Here is a 21,920-nt window from a genome sequence, read left to right as displayed (position 1 = left end):
CACTACAACTGATGCAATGTCTCCACGACTACCACGAGACAATTTCGCCAACGACTACAACTAAAGACAATGTCTCCACGACTACAACTGTTAACAATATCTCCACGACTACCACTGATGACAATGCCTCCACGACTGCCACTGATAACAATGTATCCACGACTACCACGGATAACAATGTCTCCACGACTACCACTGATGACAATGTCTCCACGACTACAACTGATGACAATGTCTCCACGACTACCACTGATGACAATGTCTCTCAACTCATGATGACAATTTTTCTCACAAAAAACTATGAATGCCCAGAACACCCCTTCTTTCCAGCTACCCTGTGAAAATTTTCCGTCCCTTTGGTTTTCCCCACGCTCCCTTCAATTTATCCACGTTTTCCTTAAAAATTCCACCACTCCCGTCTTTCTCCACCCCCCCCTTCTGCCCCAAAACCCACCCCCTAAAAAGGGTATCCACGACTCCCACTGATGACAATGTCTCAACGACTACCACGGATAACAAGGTCTCCACGACTACCACTGATGACAATGTATCCACGACTAACACTGATAACAATGTGTCGACGACTACAACTGATGACAATTTATCCAGAACTACCACTGATAACAGTATCTCGACGACTACCACTGATGACAATGTCTCCAGGACTACCACTGATGACAGTATCTCCACGACTACCACTGATGACAATGCCTCCACGACTACAACTGATGACAATGTCGCCACGACTACAACTAATGACAATGTCTCCACGACTACAACTGATGACAATGTCTCCACGCCTACAACTGATGACAATGCCTCCACGACTGCCACTAATAACAATGTATCCACGACTACAACTGATGACAATCTCTCCACGAATACAACTGATCACAATTTCTCCACGACTACAACTGATGACAATGTATCTAGAACTACCATTGATAACAATATCTCGACGACTACCACTGATGACAATACCTCCACGACTGCCACTGATGACAATGTCTCCACGACTACAACGGATAACACTGTCTCCACGTCTACAACTGATGACAATGTCTCCACGACTACAACTGATGACAGTGTATCAACGCCTACAAGTGATGACAATGTTTTCACGACTACAACTGATGACAATGTTTTCACGACTACAACTGATGACAATGTCTTCACGACTACCACTGATGACAATGTCTCGACGACTACAACTGATGACAATGTCTCCAGAAATACCACTGATAACACTGTCTCCATGACTACAACTGATGACAATGTCTCCACGACTACAACTGATGACAATGTCTTCACGACTACCACTGATGACAATGTCTCTACGACTAACATTAATAACAATGTCTCGACGACTACAACTGATGACAATGTCTCCACGACTACAACTAATGGCAGTGTCTTCACGACTACCACTGATGACAATGTCTCTACGACTAACACTGATAACAATGTCTCCATGACTACAACTGATAACAATGTATCCAGAACTACCACGACAACCACGGATAACAATGTATCCACGACTACAACTTATGTCAAATTCTCCACGACTACAACTGATGACAATGTCTCCACGACTACAACTGATGACAATGTCTCCACGACTACAACTGATAACAATGTCTCCACGACTACCACTGATGACAATGTCTCCACGACTACAACTGATGACAATGTCTCAACGACTACAACTGATGACAATGTCTTCACGACTACCACTGATGACAATGTCTTCACGACTACCACTGATAACAATTTATCCACGACTACAAGTGATGACAATGTCTCCACGACTACAACTGATGGCAGTGTCTTCACGACTACCACTGATGACAATGTCTCTACGACTAACACTGATAACAATGTCTCCATGACTACAACTGATAACAATGTATCCAGAACTACCACGACAACCACGGATAACAATATATCCACGACTACAACTTATGTCAAATTCTCCACGACTACAACTGATAACAATGTCTCCACGACTACCACTGATGACAATGTCTCCACGACTACAACTGATGACAATGTCTCCACGACTACAACTGATGACAATGTCTCCACGACTACAACTGATAACAATGTCTCCACGACTACCACTGATGACAATGTCTCCACGACTACAACTGATGACAATGTCTCAACGACTACAACTGATGACAATGTCTTCACGACTACCACTGATGACAATGTCTTCACGACTACCACTGATAACAATGTCTCGACGACTACAACTGATGACAATGTCTCCGGAACTACCACTGATAACAATTTATCCACGACTACAAGTGATGACAACTTATCCACGACTACAACTGATGACAATTTATCCACGACAACAACTGATGACAATGTCCACAAGACTACACCTGATAATTCACACACATTTAGTGAGAGTTTTTCACCTACAACTACAAAAAATAGTGACACAAAAACGATATTACCATTAGCTACTACGAGCCTACCTGCACCACCGCACATATCTTCCCATCCACTTGTGGCCACCACGATTTCATCACGGCAAGCTTACCCAGCAGGTTGGTTCATTATCTTGAAAAAACGTGCAAAGGATCAGAACCGTTTATAATCAAGTATATATGTATATCATCAGATACTTGTATCATTGTGATCATTGTTAATTAGAACGTAGTGATTTATTGTATATGGCAGTGGTATCTATATCATGGTGCATGCCTTCATGTGCGACTACTTCTGAATTTAACAGTGTAATTGTTATCTAGGCTATCGAAGTGTCCGGACTAACGGAGACCTGTATAGTAAGGTTTTATTTCTTTTTGACCATCTTATATCCTTTTCAGGTGGATCGGTATTAGTCTGTGAGAACGACACAAAGAAAATCATCTGTACCCTGCCGTTTGTGATAAATATCGTGGAGGCGTGGTATGGCAGAAATGACACAATGACATGCCATACAGCATCACCGTCAATGATGTGTTATTCCGACGTCAGCGTGACGTATTCAGTCACGGAAAAGACTTGTCAGAATAAGAATACATGCATATTATCAACAGTTCGACAGATATATGGAAATGCTTGCGTTGGTAAACACGCTTACCTCATGCTTACGTACGAGTGTACCCTACCAGGTAATATGATTGTCTTCATCACAATCTTGAGCACCAACTGTATTAACGTCATATCATTTTTCAGTAAAGGAACGCACCGTAAACTGCTCGTATTTTGGTGTCAGGAAGCGACCTTTATATAATCATATTATTAGAAATTATATAACACAAACGCATGTTTTGTGTCTTATGGTTGTTGATATACCTAGTGGTTTCGATGTCACCATACTAACTCTCGTTTGATAGTGGGACTTAACCCGGATTTTACCTAGCATTGTATGGCGGGCGTCGTCTATAAAGTAGGAGACCCTTATTCTTCCGGAACACCTGGTCGTATTCTCCTTATCCTTTTTTCCGAAATATTTTTTAAGGTAAATCGATTTTGAGATCGAATTATGGCTTCGTTGTTATGTCATTTTCGTTGTTGTTTTGTATCCACTTTTCCTCTCCATTGATCTAGGCAATGCAATTTTTCCGCGCGTCTTTGTAAATTTCCGTTTACATATAATAAGTTTTAATTGACAACCTCGATCTGTTTTATCTGAAACATGTTTGTTGTCTTAACGCAGACTCGGGTGCACAACAGAAGCCAAAGGTCCAGCTTAGCTTCCATGCTCGATACACAAACATCAATATGACGGCAGACATTTTGTGGAGAGTACCGGTGCAGAACGTGGGGCTATGTGGCATCCATTGTCGGAATGACCGCACGTGCTTGTCTTTTGCATTTGACCCAAAGTATCAGATATGTCAAGGCCACAAATCCGCGATTTCAAACGAGGTTAAAGATCAAGGTTCTCCTGGAAATTCTATGTTCTATTTTGAATGTAAGTGGTTTAACATTCCCTCCGTAAGCCTGACAGAATGAACAATTTACTTCAATAACATATTCTAACGTGGACAATTCGTTCTAGTTTGAAGCTATATAGTTTATACTATATGGGTAGATAGTGTATTTTAGTTTAAACAATTCAAGCTTATCATATTTTAGATTCCATCAATTAATCCAATCTGAATAAAATTCAACTTTCATACACATGTATTATCTCTGATTACACTAGAATGTTTAATGAGATATATGCTTTTAATTAGATTGGTACATTAGCTCGATGAATGCATCGCCAAATATTCCAAGACATATATATATTGCAGTTAAATGGTGCGAGAGTGCCGGTTTCCTGTATGACATTACGGGTGTATGTTATGGGATATATGGTGTTCATCAGACTCCGGCTGACTGTCAGAGAGAATGTTCGCAACACAGCAGCGGAGATGAAAAAGTGGTGGGAGGTTTAATGGTCCTAGACACCCCGCAAAAACTACAAGAAATGTGGCTCAAGACGCGACAGGATTCCTGGTTAGGTTAGTTTCTATATGTGGTGGTAAGATATGATGTATTTTCATTTGTAGTTAATTGTCAAACTGTTAGAAAATTGAGGAAGTAATATGTAACTTATCTCGCATTGTCTTTAAGATGATCATGACCTACTAGTCTGATCTTAATCTGCAATGAAATGGTGAGCTCTATGAGAGCAGATCTGGAAGTCAATCCTTTCCTGGTAAATATCTCCAGTACTTCCTAGCATATTCATGATGAACTTCCATTATGTTCTTTTTCGAATTCCTAAATCTGTGTTATTTGAAAACTTTTCGGAATCAGAAATCAATGTTTGCCACGCGTTGACCGGTACAGGAAGTCAGTTTTTTTCATGTTTTGACAATACCGGAAGTCTATCTTTACACCTCAATTTGATAACAGGCGTTGTATTTCCAGTCTGTCAACATCTTTCCAGAAAGCACTGCCATCCGATACCAAACTATGACATAACTCTTACATTCATATATGAATTAATATAAAGCAATTTTGTGTTGTAGAACAAGAAAGTTCATTTATTGTATCCGGAAGAAGAGATGAGGCAGGTAGTTGGACATTTTTAGACGGAAATATCATTCCGAACAATGTATGGGATCCAGGAGCGTTCGGAACACGCCCTGGAGACTGTGTTTCACTGACTCGTGACGGACTAGTTCCGATTAATTGTGCTACCACCGGGTTCTTTATGTGTGAAAAGGTCTTATTCAAACCTTCATCGTGATGTATAGCGTATGTATGTAGTGACCTAAATTTGTATTGTTCACGCGAAAAAAATATTTTTTAAATAGAATTTCTAATATAATTGAAGAATCGCACAAGTTTTATGCATGATAATAAAACAGCTGCTACCAGACAGCTGATTTTGTATAATATACGGTCTTTTCTCTCAGAAGCAGGAAGTGGACTAACACCCTGCATCTCCGAATGGTAAAAGTTTGGTTTAACAGATGAATCGATATTCACATAAGCCAACAAATTGTGTGGAAACCTTAAATCAGGGAATGAGAAGAGAACACAAACGCGGTCTTCTGTGCCCTATACTCCGTGACTATGACTACGGAGGTTTATCTTTGTCAGTATGTGACCGGATGGAGCGTTTTGCTACTAACCGGGTCTATGACTTCTGTTTGATGCCATTTCTGTGCCTTATGTGGCCCAGTCACCAGTGTGCTCGGACGCCTATTGCGAGGACACCGGCAAACACACCGACGTGTAATTTCAATCCAAAATCGCTGATTACAACAGAGACGTATTCATCACATGACACGTACGTTTCTGATTAAAAGTGGGCCAAACTATGATGAAATGAAAGACCTACACGGACACTATGAGATTAAGACCGGTTGTTCCGGAAGGGTAGGCGTCTCCACTTCACCAATGACACAGGACAGGAAGCTATCTAGCTCAAATCAAATTAATACCACGTTCTGAAATTATCGCGATATTGAAAACAGGAAATGATGAAAAGTATCGCGGTAATGAAAACTTCATAATGAAACTTAACCAGTAATCAAAACGAAACAATAACAAGAGGCCCATGGGGCCTGTATCGCTCACCTGGTTGGATTAGACCAAATGTCGAAATAATGTTCATATTCAATTTGTTTTATTTGTAAAACTCTAACAATGCTATATATGGTTATAGTGTGGGAATCCGAACTGCTTTAAAGATTAATGAAGTCCAGACTCTCTAAGGTCTGAAAGACCTCAAGAATTGTTTATAGAACATGCATTCATCACTTTATGACTAGTAGCGATTTAAAAGGAATTACCTCTATTTCACCTATTGGGCCCCGCCCCTGTGGCCATTCGGGGGTCAGAGTCACCATTTATGCAAAATCTGTTCCCCTGTTTCAGACCAAATTGGGTTCAAATCCATTCATAACTTGATGACTAGTAGCGATTCAAAGGAATTACCTCTATTTCCCCCACTGGGTCCCGCCCTTTTGGCCCCTTTAGGGTCAGAGCCACCATTTATGCAAAATCTCTTCCCCTTCCCCCAAGGATGTTTCTGACCGAATTGGGTTCAAATCCATTCATAACTTTATGACCAGTAGCGATTCAAAGGAATTACCTCTACTTCCCCCCACTGGGCCCCGCCCTTTTGGCCCCTTTAGGGTCAGAGTCACCGTTTATGCAAAATCTGTTCCCCTTCCCTCAAGGATGTTTCTGATCAAATTGGGTTCAAATCCATTCATAACTTTATGACAAGTAGTGATTTAAAGGAATTACCTCTATTATCCCTATTGGGCCCCGCCCCTTTGGCCCCTCGGGGGTCAGAATCACCATTTATGCAAAATCTGTTCCCCTTTTCCCAAGGATGTTTCAGACCAAATTGGGTTCAAATCCATTCATAACTTGATGACTAGTAGCGATTCAAAGGAATTACCTCTATTTTCCCCCACTGGGCCCCGCCCTTTTGGCCCCTTTAGGGTCAGAGCCACCATTTATGCAAAATCTCTTCCCCTTCCCCCAAGGATGTTTCTGACCGAATTGGGTTCAAATCCATTCATAACTTGATGACTAGTAGCGATTCAAAGGAATTACCTCTACTTCCCCCCACTGGGTCCCGCCCCTTTGGCCCCTCGGGGGTCAGAGCCACATTTATGCAAAATCTCTTCCCCTTCCCCCAAGGATGTTTCTGACCAAATTTGGTTCAAATCCATTCATAACTTGATGACTAGTAGTGATTTAAAGGAATTACCTTTATTTCCATTATTGGGCCCCGTCCTTTGGCCCCTCGGGGGTCAGAGCCACCATTTATGCAAAATCTGTTCCCCTTCACCCAAAGACATCTCTGACCAAATTGGGTTCAAATCCATTCATAACTTTATGACAAGTAGCGATTTAAAGGAATTACTTTTATTTCCCCTATTGGGCCCCACCCCTTTGGTCCCTTTGGGGTAAGAGCCACAATTTATGCAAAATCTTTTCCCCTTCCCCCAAGGATGTTTCTGACCAAATTGGGTTCAAATCCATTCATAACTTTATGACTAGTAGAGATTTAGAGGAATTACCTCTATTTCCCATATTTGGCCCCGCCCCTTTGGCCCCTCGGGGGTCAGAGCCACCATTTATGCAAAATCTGTTCCCCTTTACCCAAGGATGTTTCTGACCAAATTGGGTTCAAATCCATTCAAAACTTTATGACTAGTAGAGATTTAGAGGAATTACCTCTATTTCCCATATTTGGCCCGGCCCCTTTGGCCCCTCGGGGGTCAGAGCCACTATTTATGCAAAATCTCTTCCCCTTCCCCCAAGGATGTTTCTGACCAAATTGGGTTCAAATCCATTCATAACTTTATGACTAGTAGAGATTTAGAGGAATTACCTCTATTTCCCATATTTGGCCCCGCTCCTTTGGCCCCTCGGGGGTCAGAATCACCATTGATGCAAAATCTGTTCCCATGCTACCAAGGATGTTTCTGGCCAAATTTGGTTCAAAATCCAATAAGAACTTTATGACTAGTAGCGATTTGAAGCAAATGTTGACGGACTGACGACGGACGCCGCGCCATGGCATAAGCTCACCGGACCTTCGGTCCAGGTGAGCTAAAAAGTATTGCGGTAATAAAATTGAAACTACTAACTATACAAATGAGAACTGAACACATAAACAAATCTTCTCATATTGCTAAATTTTATTAGATTCAATGACAAAGTTTAACACATTAACAACAACAACAACTTGTAGGCATAGTGTTTCGCCCTGAGATAGTATGGGCACAGTTCAACATATGATCTGGATATCTTTCTTCTGAAAGCCGATGAGAAAAGTCTCTAGTTAACCCTCCAGTAGTGTGTGGTAATAACCATAAGTTATTGAACTGTATAGAATCTCAAAAATAGCCCAGTTTTATGTTTGAATATGAACATTCTTCTTTGATCAAAGAATTTCCAGAAAACCCTTATTATTACTAATGGATGTTTTAGTTTAAACAATATTCTTTATTCAATACTCAAAATACAAATATTTCATATGGGATGATTAACAAGCTTAGAGCTTATATCATTTCCTATCCAATGATTAAGATTGTTATAAGTTTGCTTCTCCTAGCACCTGTTGTAAAATTACTGTTTAAGATATGATTCAGCCATGTGTAGCCTTAGGTTTTATTTGACAGACCAGTTAAGAGATCGTTATACAATTTAAAGTGAATGAAAAAAACAACAGTATATGTAGTCTAGGTGAAACTAACTCATCTGGTTGGATGGCACCTGAATCCTAACTCGTATTTGATGCATCTTTACATGTATGGCAGAACTACATAACACGGGGATCTTCACAATTTGTTTTGATACCACACTCAAACCAAAAAACCCTATCATAAAGCGATTGTGGTACATTTGTAACTTACAATGTAAAAAAGATAACCCTTGGAGGGACAGAGATCAAAAGAGTCATGTGACATGTAGTCACTAATACAAGAGTCAACAAACTGATCAAATTCCGGATACGATTTTCTTTACTATAACAATCATAGGATTTGTATACAAGTGTTGTTCTGGTGTAGGTATATTGCTTTGGTAAAAAATTAATAAAGTATTTCAAAAATTGTAAATCATATGAACCATTTAAACAAAGGCACAAGTTTGGACATTACCTAATGTGTTCATTTTTTTGTTTTTAAATATTTATCAAATTTTAATGAAATGATCAAACTTCTGACAAACTTAATTTGATATGAAAACTAAGAAGTCAACATTTCGGTTTCCATATCCATTGTCACATCAATAACGTGCATTAACAGTATCTAATATACAACATCGATATACAGCATGGTGTAAATGTTTCATTAAGTATTTTACCTCATTAACCTTCAGGAAGGACAATATTACAATAAAAATTCACTTGAGTAATACTCTCGAGTCTTGACAAACATAGCAGCATAATTTATACCAAAGCAATTATTTTAGAAAAAGACAAATTCAATTTGATTTTTTTTTCACAGTGTAAAATTTAACTGTAGGGAAAATGTTAAAAACCAAACATTTACAAGTTCTGTTTATCTTTACTGTTGTGTATTTAAAAAAATATCAAAAGGGTTTAGGACAAATTCAGATGGCAGTATCCATGCTTAAAGCCATTTTGGTACTAGGGACTTTGTCAGTCCTGGATTTAGTCATATACATGCACATTGGTAATAAACCTGTGTTAACCATTTTGTTTTAAAATTAAATTTATTTCTCGATTTTGGACATAAGAATATTTGTCAGCCATTTCCAACATATAATGATCGCTTTTTAGCCTCATTTCAGCACATGGGCAGTTGATTGATTTTTTGAGACTGAAATCATTGCTCGGTCAATAATTAACACTTAGCCAGATGATTACCTCAACATATTACATTACAGTGTAGATATTACATTTTATAACTTTGATATAAACACTAATGAAACAAATATACACTTTTTGAACTTGATATTTGGCACGTGGAATCAAATAAAAAACATCATCCTTTGAGAACAATAAGATAGAAGATAAAATAAAATATGAATTTGTAAATTATAATAATTCATAAGTGAACATGGATTTGTTTTTATGATCGATGTCCCATAAATATATTACAGGTAGTGTTGCACACATTCCTATTTTCAAAAACTGAATAGGAAAATTCTTGTGAAGAATAAACAAAAAATGGCTATTTATTTCCTTCAGCAAAAATAGTACGTCTCAAATTATGGCAGTATTGATACACAGGATATTTCTTATGAAGTTAGAGGTAGCTACACTCCATAATTTGGACTCACAATAATAGCATTAAAATATATCAACCATTCTATCACATACTGGCTTATTTATTCAAGGTCATGCTAATCAAGTATCAGTACTTATAAACTATGAAGAGTTTGGTCCGTTCACACATCTAGATCTGTCATAATGCAGAATGTAGCATTGGCATATTTGACATCAGTTTAGTTTCTGATTTGATGATAATTGTGCAAAGCATAGGCATCTGTTTATAACATTTCATGCATACAAAATATAAATTCAACAATGAATTCATTTTTTTCTAAAGAAAACCTGCATTTGCAAATTTTTTTTCTGATGGACCCACAACTTAATTTTAATGGGCAATATTCTTTTTATTAGCAAAAACAATTACAGAACTTAAATGTAATGATTTAGAATACATTTCAATTCATAAGCAGAAAATGCCATACAAGCAAAATTCTGTTTAAGAAAAACCTAGTACGAAATATTCAAGAATTTACAATAAATCTATATATGAAAATACCTAATTTGCTTACAAAGATAAGCTTTTCAAAATTTTTTAAAATTATTTTTTTACAGTGCTGTTGTATTAAATATAGAATGTGCTTCAAATTGATAAACGATATAAAAATTATCTTAAAAGCCTTACAGCATAAAGAAAACATGTCTGTAGAATAGCAGTGCTATTAAAAAATGGCTTCAATATTATAGATACTAGAAGAAAACTACAAAATGACTGATGTCATCTTTTGTCAGAAGGTGTAGGCCCTCTGAAGAAGGATACAAGGGAGGCTGCAGCTGAGGTGACAAATGCACTGGCAGTGAGATGAGCTGGGTCAGAGGTCGGAGGGCAGTATGATGTAGATTGCAGGGTTGAACTGAACACTGTACGATTTCCTATTTCACTCTCATCAATATTATGTGGTACTTCCTCCCAGTCTGGTGGCAGTCCAATCTCACCTTCACGTGTGAAGAGCTCTGCCTGACATTCATCTTCTTCTCGCTCTTCATCTGTTGACACAGTTATCTCCCCTACAGACTGGAGCAGTTCTTGATTCACAATAAAGGACTGCACTCTGTTGGATTGTAAAATAAAACTTAAATAATATGACACTAAAATGGATAATCATCCAAAACATATTCCTTTTCTAGTTGTAGTTCATCTTAAATAGAATAAATATTTCAATGATATTTATAACTGCAATGAAATTATCCATAACTATTTATTTGTGATTCTGTTAATCAATAACATACAATGTACTCATAATTATTCACAAAAAAAAGTAAAATGACAGATATTCTCTCATAAGGATACCAGTGCTACATAAATTTCTATTTACTTTATACAGATATACATGTACCCTCGGTAAAGTAAAAGATGTCAAACTTGACATATTCATAATGAATTACAAAAAGTAAATTTAATGTACTACACTCTTATTAAGATTTGTCTGAACCAATAATTAAAGAAGTCATGCATAACCTTATCAAGCATCAGCTCTACATTATTTGTCATGTTCTTTTTACATGTATGCCCTCGGTAAAATACAAGACATCAAAATGGATACTAGACCACTCTTTTTTTTTTTAATTCAGCATCATAAGAATTTACCTTCCCAGACTTGTATGCCGGACAAGGAGGCAGATGTTTCCTAATGTATTCCTTGGATCGATGAGAGGGCAGTCTGCCAGTCCTTGAGAGAAGCAGAGGTATAGCACATTTTGGTTGAGGCAAGCAACAGAGTTCCGAAAGTTCTTCTCTGTCACCTCGGCACCACAAAATATACTGAAATACACAGGTGTAAAATCAGGCTACCATACAGTAGCTAAATGTTTATCTTTAAAGGTTTGACATTCAGAACATTAAAAGTAAAAATCATAAATAGCTATATGCATTCGTGTAGGTGTAGTGCTTGGAACATGATAATATAGAGTGATATGATTATAAGACATGATGAGCTGGTACTACCTGTAATTCTATGATCATAACACAGATGACGTACCGGTATTCTTACCTGTAATTCTGTGATCATAACACAGATGACTTACCGGTATTCCTACCTGTAATTCTGTGATCATAACACAGATGACTTGTTCCTACCTGTAATTATGTGATTATAACATATGACTTGTTCTTACCGGTAATACTGTTATCAAAACACAGATGATTTGTTTCTACATGTAATTCTGTGATCGTAACACAGATGGCATGCTCTAACCTGTAATTCTGTGATCATAACACAGATGACTTGCTCTTACCTGTAATTATGTAATCATAACACAGATGACTTGTTCCTACCTGTAATTCTGTTATCAAAACACAGATGATTTGTTTCTACATGTTATACTATTATCATACCACAGATGATTTGTTCCTACCTGTAATTCTGTGATCATATCATATGATTTGCTCTTACCTGTAATTCTGTGATCATATCATATGACTTGCTCTTACCTGTAATTCTGTCGATGAACTAAAGGTACGTCTAACAGAGATGAGAGAATGGACACCAACTGACTGGCATAGCACAGCGCTGCACTGATCCTGTGACCAGGGTTACGTAGGCTGTTGTCAGGATCACCATTGTTCTCACGGCTTGTGGCCACTGCAAAACAGATTATATTTTATATTATGGTATTTCTTGTTTACATGCTAACAATGAAAAAACAGTGATTGATTTCCAAAAAAAGTATCTGTATAAAACTCTCCTTAAAACTTTCTAAATATGTCTTTGTTAAAGGAGCATTCTGTCACTGATATGAGTTTATAATAATAAAAATTAAACGGTAATCTTGCATTTTTCTAAAATAGTAAAAGTTATGAAATTTACCACCAAAAAGTCCAAAGATAACCAAAGTTCTTGAACATCAAATTTTTTGAAAAGGTAACTTCTACCTGAAGTGCGACAATCACCGCCAATGGCTATAAATAAGAGCATGGGCAGACAAGTTCACGAATAAAAAGGAAAATGATGAACTCAGCTCCATGAGCTAGCAATTAACTAATGGGTCACTGAAATCGGAATCAGTTAGAAAATGCGGACAAGACAATACAGCGAACATCCTAAAATATTTACATTCTGTGTTGCATTTGCCTATATGTCGTTAGTAAACCAAATTGTATTCATGAGACTGTATACTACAATTTACAGTGATTCGATCTGTGTAGGAATACAGCTTCAGGTATAGGTTAAAACAATGGTCCACAGTTACATTCGGTATAGAGAGCTTTCGAATGCTGGCATTTATCTACATAAACCACTACAAAAAAGCAACGCAAGTTATGAGAGTAAAATTTAATAATAAAAAAAATGACACAAAATTATTATAAGCTCTATATTCCTGATCTAGGCCTATAGGAAGGAATCAAATTGTCACTGTCATCACACAGGGGCTCGTTGTCGAATTGTCGGAAATGCTAGACACGACAACATTTTAAGTCCAGCATTTATAAAAAAAATCTTGTGAAAAATCGACAGTATTGACATGGTTTCTGGTTGTGTATGCATACTGAATTATAGTTATGTGGTTATTCACTGATGTCAAAGGCCTTCCTTACTCCAAAATCGAGCCCATGTGAAGTTGAACATCGTCTGCTAAGTTAGCGACACTGATGTGGCCGGTTAGACTGGATTCTGTTTCTAATGAAATATCCTTAGAAACGTTTTCACCTACTGTCAAGACGACGTACATTTAGAATTTAAGAGATGATATTCCTCTGAAAATAACGCTAATCCAGTCGATGAAACATAAGTGTTTCCGAGGAATCAAGTCTGTCCTGTGCAATACCCGTTCAACGCCGCATCACTTCTAAATGTTAACCGTATATCATTGCGCCGAAAAAAGGCTTTATTTTTAAACAATCAGATATTATGCAAATGTGAACAATTTGAAGATATCTACAAACGTTTATAAAATATAATATAAAGCCAAATTGTGCAAAAAACATTTCATGTGATTGCTATTGATAGCGACATGAGGGACTATATTATTCCTTCTGGAAATTTCGGCTGTTCCGGTATTTGAACTTGATGACGTCAGTGATGGGAGAAGCGTCAAATTTAAATGCGTCTTAAGCTACAGTAAATAAGATAAAATTATGAATGTAAATATAAGCATTGAACTGTTACCAAATGGTAGTATACAGTCGATATGAATACAATTTGGGTGACAAATAAATATTTCATGTCGTCCTAACGGGCGACATTCTATTTATCTGTCACCCAAATTGTATTCATATCGACTGTATACTACCATTTGGTAACAGTTCAATGCTTAAATGTCATATAAATATCGGAAACAGATGGGAAGATGGAAGAGGAGCAATGGAGTCTGTGTCAGTCGAGTCAAACAAGGAATTTACATTGTTTTTGCAGGATTCTTGACTTAACAGTCTGACACAGTTCATAACGAAGTTATGTTTCAAGTTACACCTGCTACGTTGCTGTCAAATAACAGACATTAAAACTAAATATTAGCTCATTGAACCACAATAAAAGATTTTTCAAGTATACTGTGTATTTGTCTTATCTTGGTACGAAGTCTATTGCCATTTCCTTCATTTACATGCATGTTATATGTTTTGTTTACAAGTGAAAGTTCGTTTTTTTATGTAATATCTTTGATGTGTTTTGTTATTCTTAACTCATTTACTAAGTATGCATATTACCCTTACATAAGTAATCAGGGAGGAACGAATTAATATTGGGGCTTATCATCACCAAAAACAATACACATACATCACTCGCCATGCTGTGATCTGTTTACGGTGGTCTGTTGTGTCATGTGATATCTAAAAGAAGCGAAGGAGGCATGACAGAAAATTGCAGTGTAGGTGCTCATTGGCAGAGTTATGTGGATGTTCTGTACACATTCCATCACAGTTAGTCACAAATATGAGTGTAAGTTTCTTTCATTTATAAATCTTATAAAATTACTGTGTAACTCATATCTGCTGATGGAAGAAAAATGCCCTTTTAAACAAATGTTTAAGTTTTCAAATGTCAGGAAATGTAATCTTATCCTTTATTGTGTGGACAAATCTCCTTGACCTTACCCCATATATTGTAGGGTGAGTAGTCGCCTGTAGAGGGAAGTGTTGGTTCTACAATCCTGAAATCACCATTGTTACCATCTGTGTACACCCATTGGCCGCGGATGTATGTCGTATGGGTAGCATCCCGTAGAGCCTTTTCTGTACTGGCAGAGTTTGCACTTTCCTCAACCATACTGTAACACAGGATGACACATTTATTCTCTGTTTGTGGAAGATGAAGACAGTAAATACTTTCTTTTATAATTTCCATAATTTTTCATACATGCATTTGTTAATTTTATATTGACTTTATATAAGCTTTTCATAACATATCAATTGCATTTTTCAGTAAATAAAGGAAATGATATCCTCACAGATAGATAATAAACAACTACTGCACTGTAGAGATATTCTAGGAAATCCCCATGGACTTTAGATGATGCTTTATCAAATGCATAATACAAAAAAGATTAAGTGAAAAGCAAACTTGATGAAATTAAATATCACCTGTCACGTCTGACTTCCAGTACTGGAAATATATAATGTGTCAGGTCAGCTACATGTTTCTTCCTCTCCTTTGAAAGGTTCTCCAGGACATCTCCTAGAGTATTAAATTTCACTCCATTGGATGTCCTTATAAGCTTGATATAATCCTTTATTCTCTGCTTTTTCTCCTGGTGATTGCGACCCTTTACACGCCTTGCATGGTTTTCTCTGCTGATCACATCTAATGCTTGCCTTTCTAAAGAAAATAATTGTTGATGTGTTTTAAAGGTTCATTTGTTCTTTATATAATTTTTGATAGTTATGTGATAAATAGACGGCCTATATAACTTTGTCACTTATGTCCTGAGGGTCTGAATGTTGCTATAAGGTATCATCTCTTATCCTATTTTTCACAGCAAAAGAGAAATATTTCATATCAGAAAAACTGTTACTTTTCACCATCGCTTTATCATGAATTTGATATGTATTTGCAGTTTAATCAATTAATTTTCGATGCTTGTACTTGTTTGAAGAGGTTTCAGGTATTAAAAGAAAATGTACTAATTGCAACACTGGTGACATTTAATGGTGAAGCTTCAGCACTGACAAAGATTTTCTATAGATAGAAATAGTGACCTTATCCCCCGAAAACAGAAAATCATTCAAGGTTTATATTCTCACCATTGTATGAGATTTTATCCAAATCTGTTTAAATGAAGCTCCTAGAGCAGTGATAAAACATGTCCCTAGGAGCCTACATATGAATGCAATGTTATACATCCCCTGTAGCTAATTGAAGCCTACTGTTCATGTCACCATTTTAACAATGACTTGTTTCATAATTTGATTACTATACATCTACCAGCTGGTAATATACATTATGCTTTTTCACCATTTTATCTACTTTTAAACATACTTTGAAGACAAGATATGCAAAAACAAAATCATTAATTATAGCAATCAATAATACCACATATCTACAAATAGGTACATACATTTTGAGGTTGAAAATGACAAAGCATGGAACTAAAATTAAAATTATCACCACTAGTAAGATTTCAACAGAAGCCACACATGTACATCTACAACTAAAATAACTTGGTTTATATAGTAAAATACCTGCTGATTTCATCTCCTTAGAAGCAGACAGTGTTAGTTTGAGCAATGTGATCTTTCTTTTACATTCCTGGATTTCTTGTTTCTGAAAATATCAAACTTCAGCTGTCAAACCTTTTTTCTATCAAGAAAATAAAAACAAAGATAAATCATTCAATACAGATGTCCTGATTTACTTTCACTAGTATGATTGATGTCACTTGGATGCACTCCCAAAGGTCTTCCTATATCGAGACTTTTGAGTAGAATTTCACTTAAGAAACAGGGGGAAAGTTTACCAATTATCTTTGATTTATTTCCATACTTTTTTAATTTGTTTCAAAGAGTGATTGAATCATGAATAATAAAATATGGGAAAAAAGTAACAGATTAAGTTGATACATGTGATTACCTTTTGATCAATGACGTGCTTCTTGTATACTGATTGTTTCACTCTAAAATAAAAGATTGCATGTACTGTCTTTTTCGTTTGGTGTATGGTTGATAATAATTACAGATAGTCATTTATTATTATCTGAATAATTTATCATATTGTTGCTTAATAAGATCAGAAGCAGTATTTCATATCGTTCTGCGAAAATCATTAAAAATTTTGATAAAAAAAAACTAAAAGGAAAAGGTATAATTTAACCTAATTTCAATATGCAATTTTTCATGTTTGAAAATATAACATTGATGGATTTTTTTCCTGTTAAAACATGGAACTTAAACTGAATCTTACTGCTGTAGCACCGAGTCTCTCTCCTTTGTAAGGATTTCTAACTTGTGACTTTTATCTGTAAACCTGAAAGTTCAAAACAACATTTAAATTTTAAGTTAATTCCAATGGTTATCTAAAATATCATTGCTATAGTTGGGAATTTAAAGACACGTTTTAAATATTACCTTGTCCAGCTGGGTCCAAGGTGAAAAGACTGTAGAAGTTAAGTATTCCTATAATATATACAGTACTGAAGACACCACGGGCTCGGTTTCGGGATTCTAAATACAACATATGTGTCGTAGGGTCAATCGTCATCTTATTGTATTGTCAAGTGTATTTATATGCGTTACTGGTTACAGAGAGTGTTCTCTGTTTACCTGTGTGTCTATTTATAGTGTCCATGTGCGTTCAGTGGTCATGTAATATTGTGTCTATATTTGTAACCTGTTTGTCCGGTTGTGTCCAGGTATGTCAAAGTGTGAAGCGCATGCAAGTGAGTGTGAACGTGTAAAAAAGGCGTGTTTGTGGGTGTATTTAAGTGGAGTGTTTGGGGGGAGCGGCGCACTAGCCATGTTATCGACGGACAAGTACGTTCTACGGGACCACGTCGAAATACAAGATATATACCAGTTACGATTGACTGACATTATCCTGACTACATGTCACCACGATAGTTAAAGGTATGTAATTCCTGTAATTGCCTAATATTGCGCGGACAAATGTTGAATAACAATTTTACGCGACTATTTGTCATGCTGGTACAGAATGTCTGTTCATGTAATTATAACTTGGTAGCATTTTAGATAATGGCTTTTATTTTCCAGGGTTTTTTTCCCTATCTCCTGAAATATATATGTGGCGACGCTCCTGTCAACTGAGAAATAAACTGATAGAAAGAAGCAAGGTTTTTGGTTGTTTCTGCCACCTATCACATATGACATCAGTTAACAGCCACAACACTATAAATTATAAGTATTCAAATATTCCGAAACCTCATAAAAATTGAGATTATCGATGTATGCGTTTTAACAAGGTTTCAGAATATGTTATATGAATCCTTGATTTATAGCGTTGTTTTTGTTAACTGATTTCATATGTTACTTAAAATATCGAGCCCCTGTGTATATATATGACTCACACTCGCCTTTAATTTGATTGTATAAATTAGAACCTTTTTCATAAACAATAACTTTCCAGAAAAAAGAACAGTTATCTCAATTGCACAATACAAAATCAAAAGCATATTGACAAAACGGGAAGTGACCGTATGTTGTACTGTACTTTCTTTTTGTTTACATTGTACCTGAGATATTATTGGCACCATCTGTCAAACTACGCACCTTTCTGGGTATGTGCCTTTGGAGTGCACAAACAGGCCCTGGTTCACGCATATTTTACAATAAAATGGTCTTTTGCTGTATTCACACACTGGACAACGTTCTATAGCGATTTTGAGTCCGGATGAACTGCCAAATGACGACGATAATTCAAACTCTGTAGGCGCCTCTTGTTCTTCTAAGCTCGAGGCAGCCATGTTTACTAATAGAGAATTCTAATTTTGCATGCGGAAAAGCGGTGACGAAAATCCGGAAAATATTTATTTCTGTGATTACAGTTCATGTAAATTATCCTTTTAATGATACTTTTAAATTAATTTAAAATAAAAGTATAACAATAATAAGACTTAAATGCAAGAGTATCATGGGACAAAATAATATACGCCCATTGAATATCATTAATCTTACAGATGTTTTAATTATGTGGTTTTTGTTGTTGTTTTTCTGCCTTGATTACTTTTGAATTGATGGAACTTGATGTTCGTCCTGAATGGCATTTTTATTTATTCATTTAATTTTATTTTCATTGTTGTTTTTCTTCAAAAAAAAACAAAACAAAACAAACCAGTCTCTTTAAATCATGGTATAATTTGATAAACTCTGGATCTGCAATGTAGATTGTATTGCTCCATTTGCAATTATGCATTGTTTGTACAGATGTTTTTCTTTGTTTTTAAACACTTTTCGAAATCTTATTTGATGTGTACAGTGTGTGAAATGCCTCCTGCTTGTAAAGACAAAAACCTTGTGTGTGCGCCGAATCAGGACCGGGCCGGTCTGACTACACGCGCCAAACCAACGTTTATCGAAATGTGAACGTCAATTTCGTACGTGTAAGGCCAAACAGAGAATACATACAGGAAATCTAAATACAGTGTGTATAGTTACAGGCACTCGACTTGTCTGTCAATACACCCAATATATATACAGGAAATTTAAATACATTGTGTAATCACAGGCACTCGACTCGTAATACACCCAATATATACAGGAAATCTAAATACATTGTGTAATCACAGGCACTCGACTCGTCTTTCAATACACCCAATATATACAGGAAATCTAAATACAGTGTAGTTTAAACAATATTTATTCATATTCAAGACAAGTGTACATATACATTGCAAATTATACATTGGTGAGGGATTTAGAAACAAGCTTAAAGCTTATATTAATCCATTTCCCTCTAAGGTTCGGCATATTGGTGATTAGTATGGTGGTACAAATACTGTTTCATAATAATAAACAGAAAATAATTATTTTGAAAAGAAAGGTAAATTATGGTGAAAAGTGATGAACAGTGGCGGAATACAAATAAATCTATGTTATAGCAATCTAATTGGAGAATGAAATACTTGGATACATGTATATAATTATGTAAATTATTTATGTTAATTAATGATGTCGATGGGGATGTGGATAAATTACGATTAAGCTAAGTAGTTCATAAATATTTAGTCGAACCTTTTGGAATGTAATATAAAATTATGTACAGCTTCAATATTATTTCATTTTCTTCATTTGACAAGTCTGGGTTTCCTGATAATAGAATATCAGTATTCAGATCAAAATTTAAACTAAATACAAACTGATTACGCTGATTAATAAATTTTTCACACATGCATAAAAAGTGAAAATTATCTTCAATATATCCACATGAACAGAAAGGGCTATCCGTTAGATTTCTGTTAAATAAATGTTCTTTCAAGTTACTGCAATTTAAACGAAGTCTAGTATGTAGTATTTGTAAGTTACGTGTGCCAAAATTTCTATAACATGGTGGGGTTTAATGTCTTTATTTAGGTAATTTTTTTTATGATAATCAGAGAGGGGTTGTTTCTGATGTCTGCCGGTATAGAATTCCAAAGTTCGATTGTTGAAGGTAAAAAGGATGTTTTATAATAATTTGATTTAGAATGAACAGTTAATAATTGATTGCCTTGTCTGCTTCTGTAATCATGCAAATCTGAATGTTGGGAAGGAACAAGTGAGCAGAGATATTCTGGTGTTATTTTGTGAAACATTTTGTGAAACTGAATAATTTTATGTTTTTTCCTTCTATCCGATAATTTTTCCCAGCATAGATCGTTGTATAATAATTGTATATTTACAAGTTTAGTGGCCCCCGTTACTATTCTACCGGCCTCTATTTGAACATGTTCTAGTCTCTCAATTAAATATAGTGGTAAAGAATTCCCAGACGACATCCGCATATTCTAAGATTGGTCGTATAAAAGATGTATATAGAGTTTGTAAAGAGTGTCTGTCGAGAGAGAATTTTAATTTCCTGAGTATTCCTAGACGCTTGGAAGTTTTACCTAGAATATAATTAATGTGCTTAGTCCAGCTAAAATCAGCAGAAAGATATACACCAAGATGTTTATGAGAGGTTACGTTTAATACAACTGTATTGTTCATTAATACTGGAGGATGGTTTGGCCTGTTTAATTTTTTACTGACTAACAAAGACTCTGTTTTAGTAGGATTAAAGGTAACCAGCCAATTGTTAGCCCAATTATCTATTTTCGCTAAATCGTTGTTTATCAACTGATTTGTTATTATGGGATTATCTATCATCATATAAAGAGTGGTGTCGTCCGCAAAGAGTTTAATTGTGCTGTTAATGTCGTTAGCAATGTCATTAATGTAAACAAGAAATAATAGTGGTCCTAGAATGGATCCCTGGGGAACTCCTGCTGTAATTGTTTTGTAAGATGATGATTTCCTGTTTATAACAACCCTTTGATGTCTGTTTGATAGATAATTTTTGAACCAATCGATTAGCTTACCAGAAATTCCCGCCCGTTGCAATTTGTAAAGTAGCCCTTTGTGCCAAACTCTATCGAAAGCTTTACTTATATCACAAAATATAACCTGAATTTCTTTACCATTATCAAGAGCCTTACCGATATCATTAGTGATAGAAATTAATTGATTTACAGCAGAATCTCCAGGGATAAAACCGGACTGTGACTTCGTGAAAAAATTATTTCTGTGCAGAAAGTTATATACATATTTAAAAACACATCGTTCCATCAACTTGCC

General features: G+C 36.0%; 2 protein-coding genes across 2 annotated transcripts; one reads left to right on the top strand and one right to left on the bottom strand.

Annotated features, from left to right (window-relative positions):
- Positions 1 to 11: 11 nt before the first annotated feature.
- On the top strand, positions 12 to 5,347 carry LOC117322687 (serine-rich adhesin for platelets-like). Its single transcript, XM_033877626.1, has 6 exons — positions 12 to 260; positions 521 to 2,558; positions 2,841 to 3,128; positions 3,677 to 3,934; positions 4,260 to 4,469; positions 4,983 to 5,347. The coding sequence occupies exons 1-6, from the start codon at positions 12 to 14 to the stop codon at positions 5,201 to 5,203; spliced, it is 3,264 nt and encodes a 1,087-aa protein (XP_033733517.1). The 3' UTR covers positions 5,204 to 5,347.
- Positions 5,348 to 8,099: 2,752 nt separating this feature from the next.
- Positions 8,100 to 19,072, bottom strand: LOC117323742 (beclin 1-associated autophagy-related key regulator-like). Its single transcript, XM_033879170.1, has 9 exons — positions 18,879 to 19,072; positions 17,557 to 17,619; positions 17,227 to 17,269; positions 16,839 to 16,920; positions 15,741 to 15,975; positions 15,255 to 15,427; positions 12,654 to 12,804; positions 11,811 to 11,984; positions 8,100 to 11,274 (listed from the first exon to the last, which is right to left on the bottom strand). The coding sequence occupies exons 1-9, from the start codon at positions 19,070 to 19,072 to the stop codon at positions 10,941 to 10,943; spliced, it is 1,449 nt and encodes a 482-aa protein (XP_033735061.1). The 3' UTR covers positions 8,100 to 10,940.
- Between the last annotated feature and the right edge of the window lie 2,848 nt (positions 19,073 to 21,920).

This window comes from Pecten maximus, chromosome 3 (assembly GCF_902652985.1).
Source record: "Pecten maximus chromosome 3, xPecMax1.1, whole genome shotgun sequence".
Taxonomy (NCBI): Eukaryota; Metazoa; Mollusca; class Bivalvia; order Pectinida; family Pectinidae; genus Pecten; species Pecten maximus.
This window is presented reverse-complemented; position numbering and strand designations above follow the sequence as displayed.

Bases quoted from the DNA above. Each gene is read 5' to 3' on its own strand.
- LOC117322687 (XM_033877626.1), top strand. From the start codon at position 12: ATGCAATGTCTCCACGACTACCACGAGACAATTTCGCCAACGACTACA. The intron at 261-520 runs GTCTCTCAACTC...ACGGATAACAAG, and splicing joins CGACTACCACTGATGACAAT to GTCTCCACGACTACCACTGA. The intron at 3,935-4,259 runs GTAAGTGGTTTA...TATATATTGCAG, and splicing joins TTCTATGTTCTATTTTGAAT to TTAAATGGTGCGAGAGTGCC.
- LOC117323742 (XM_033879170.1), bottom strand. From the start codon at position 19,072: ATGGCTGCCTCGAGCTTAGAAGAACAAGAGGCGCCTACAGAGTTTGAA. The intron at 17,620-18,878 runs GTGCGTAGTTTG...TTGAACTTTCAG, and splicing joins AAAGGCACATACCCAGAAAG to GTTTACAGATAAAAGTCACA. The intron at 16,921-17,226 runs GTAATCACATGT...TGATATTTTCAG, and splicing joins AGCACGTCATTGATCAAAAG to AAACAAGAAATCCAGGAATG.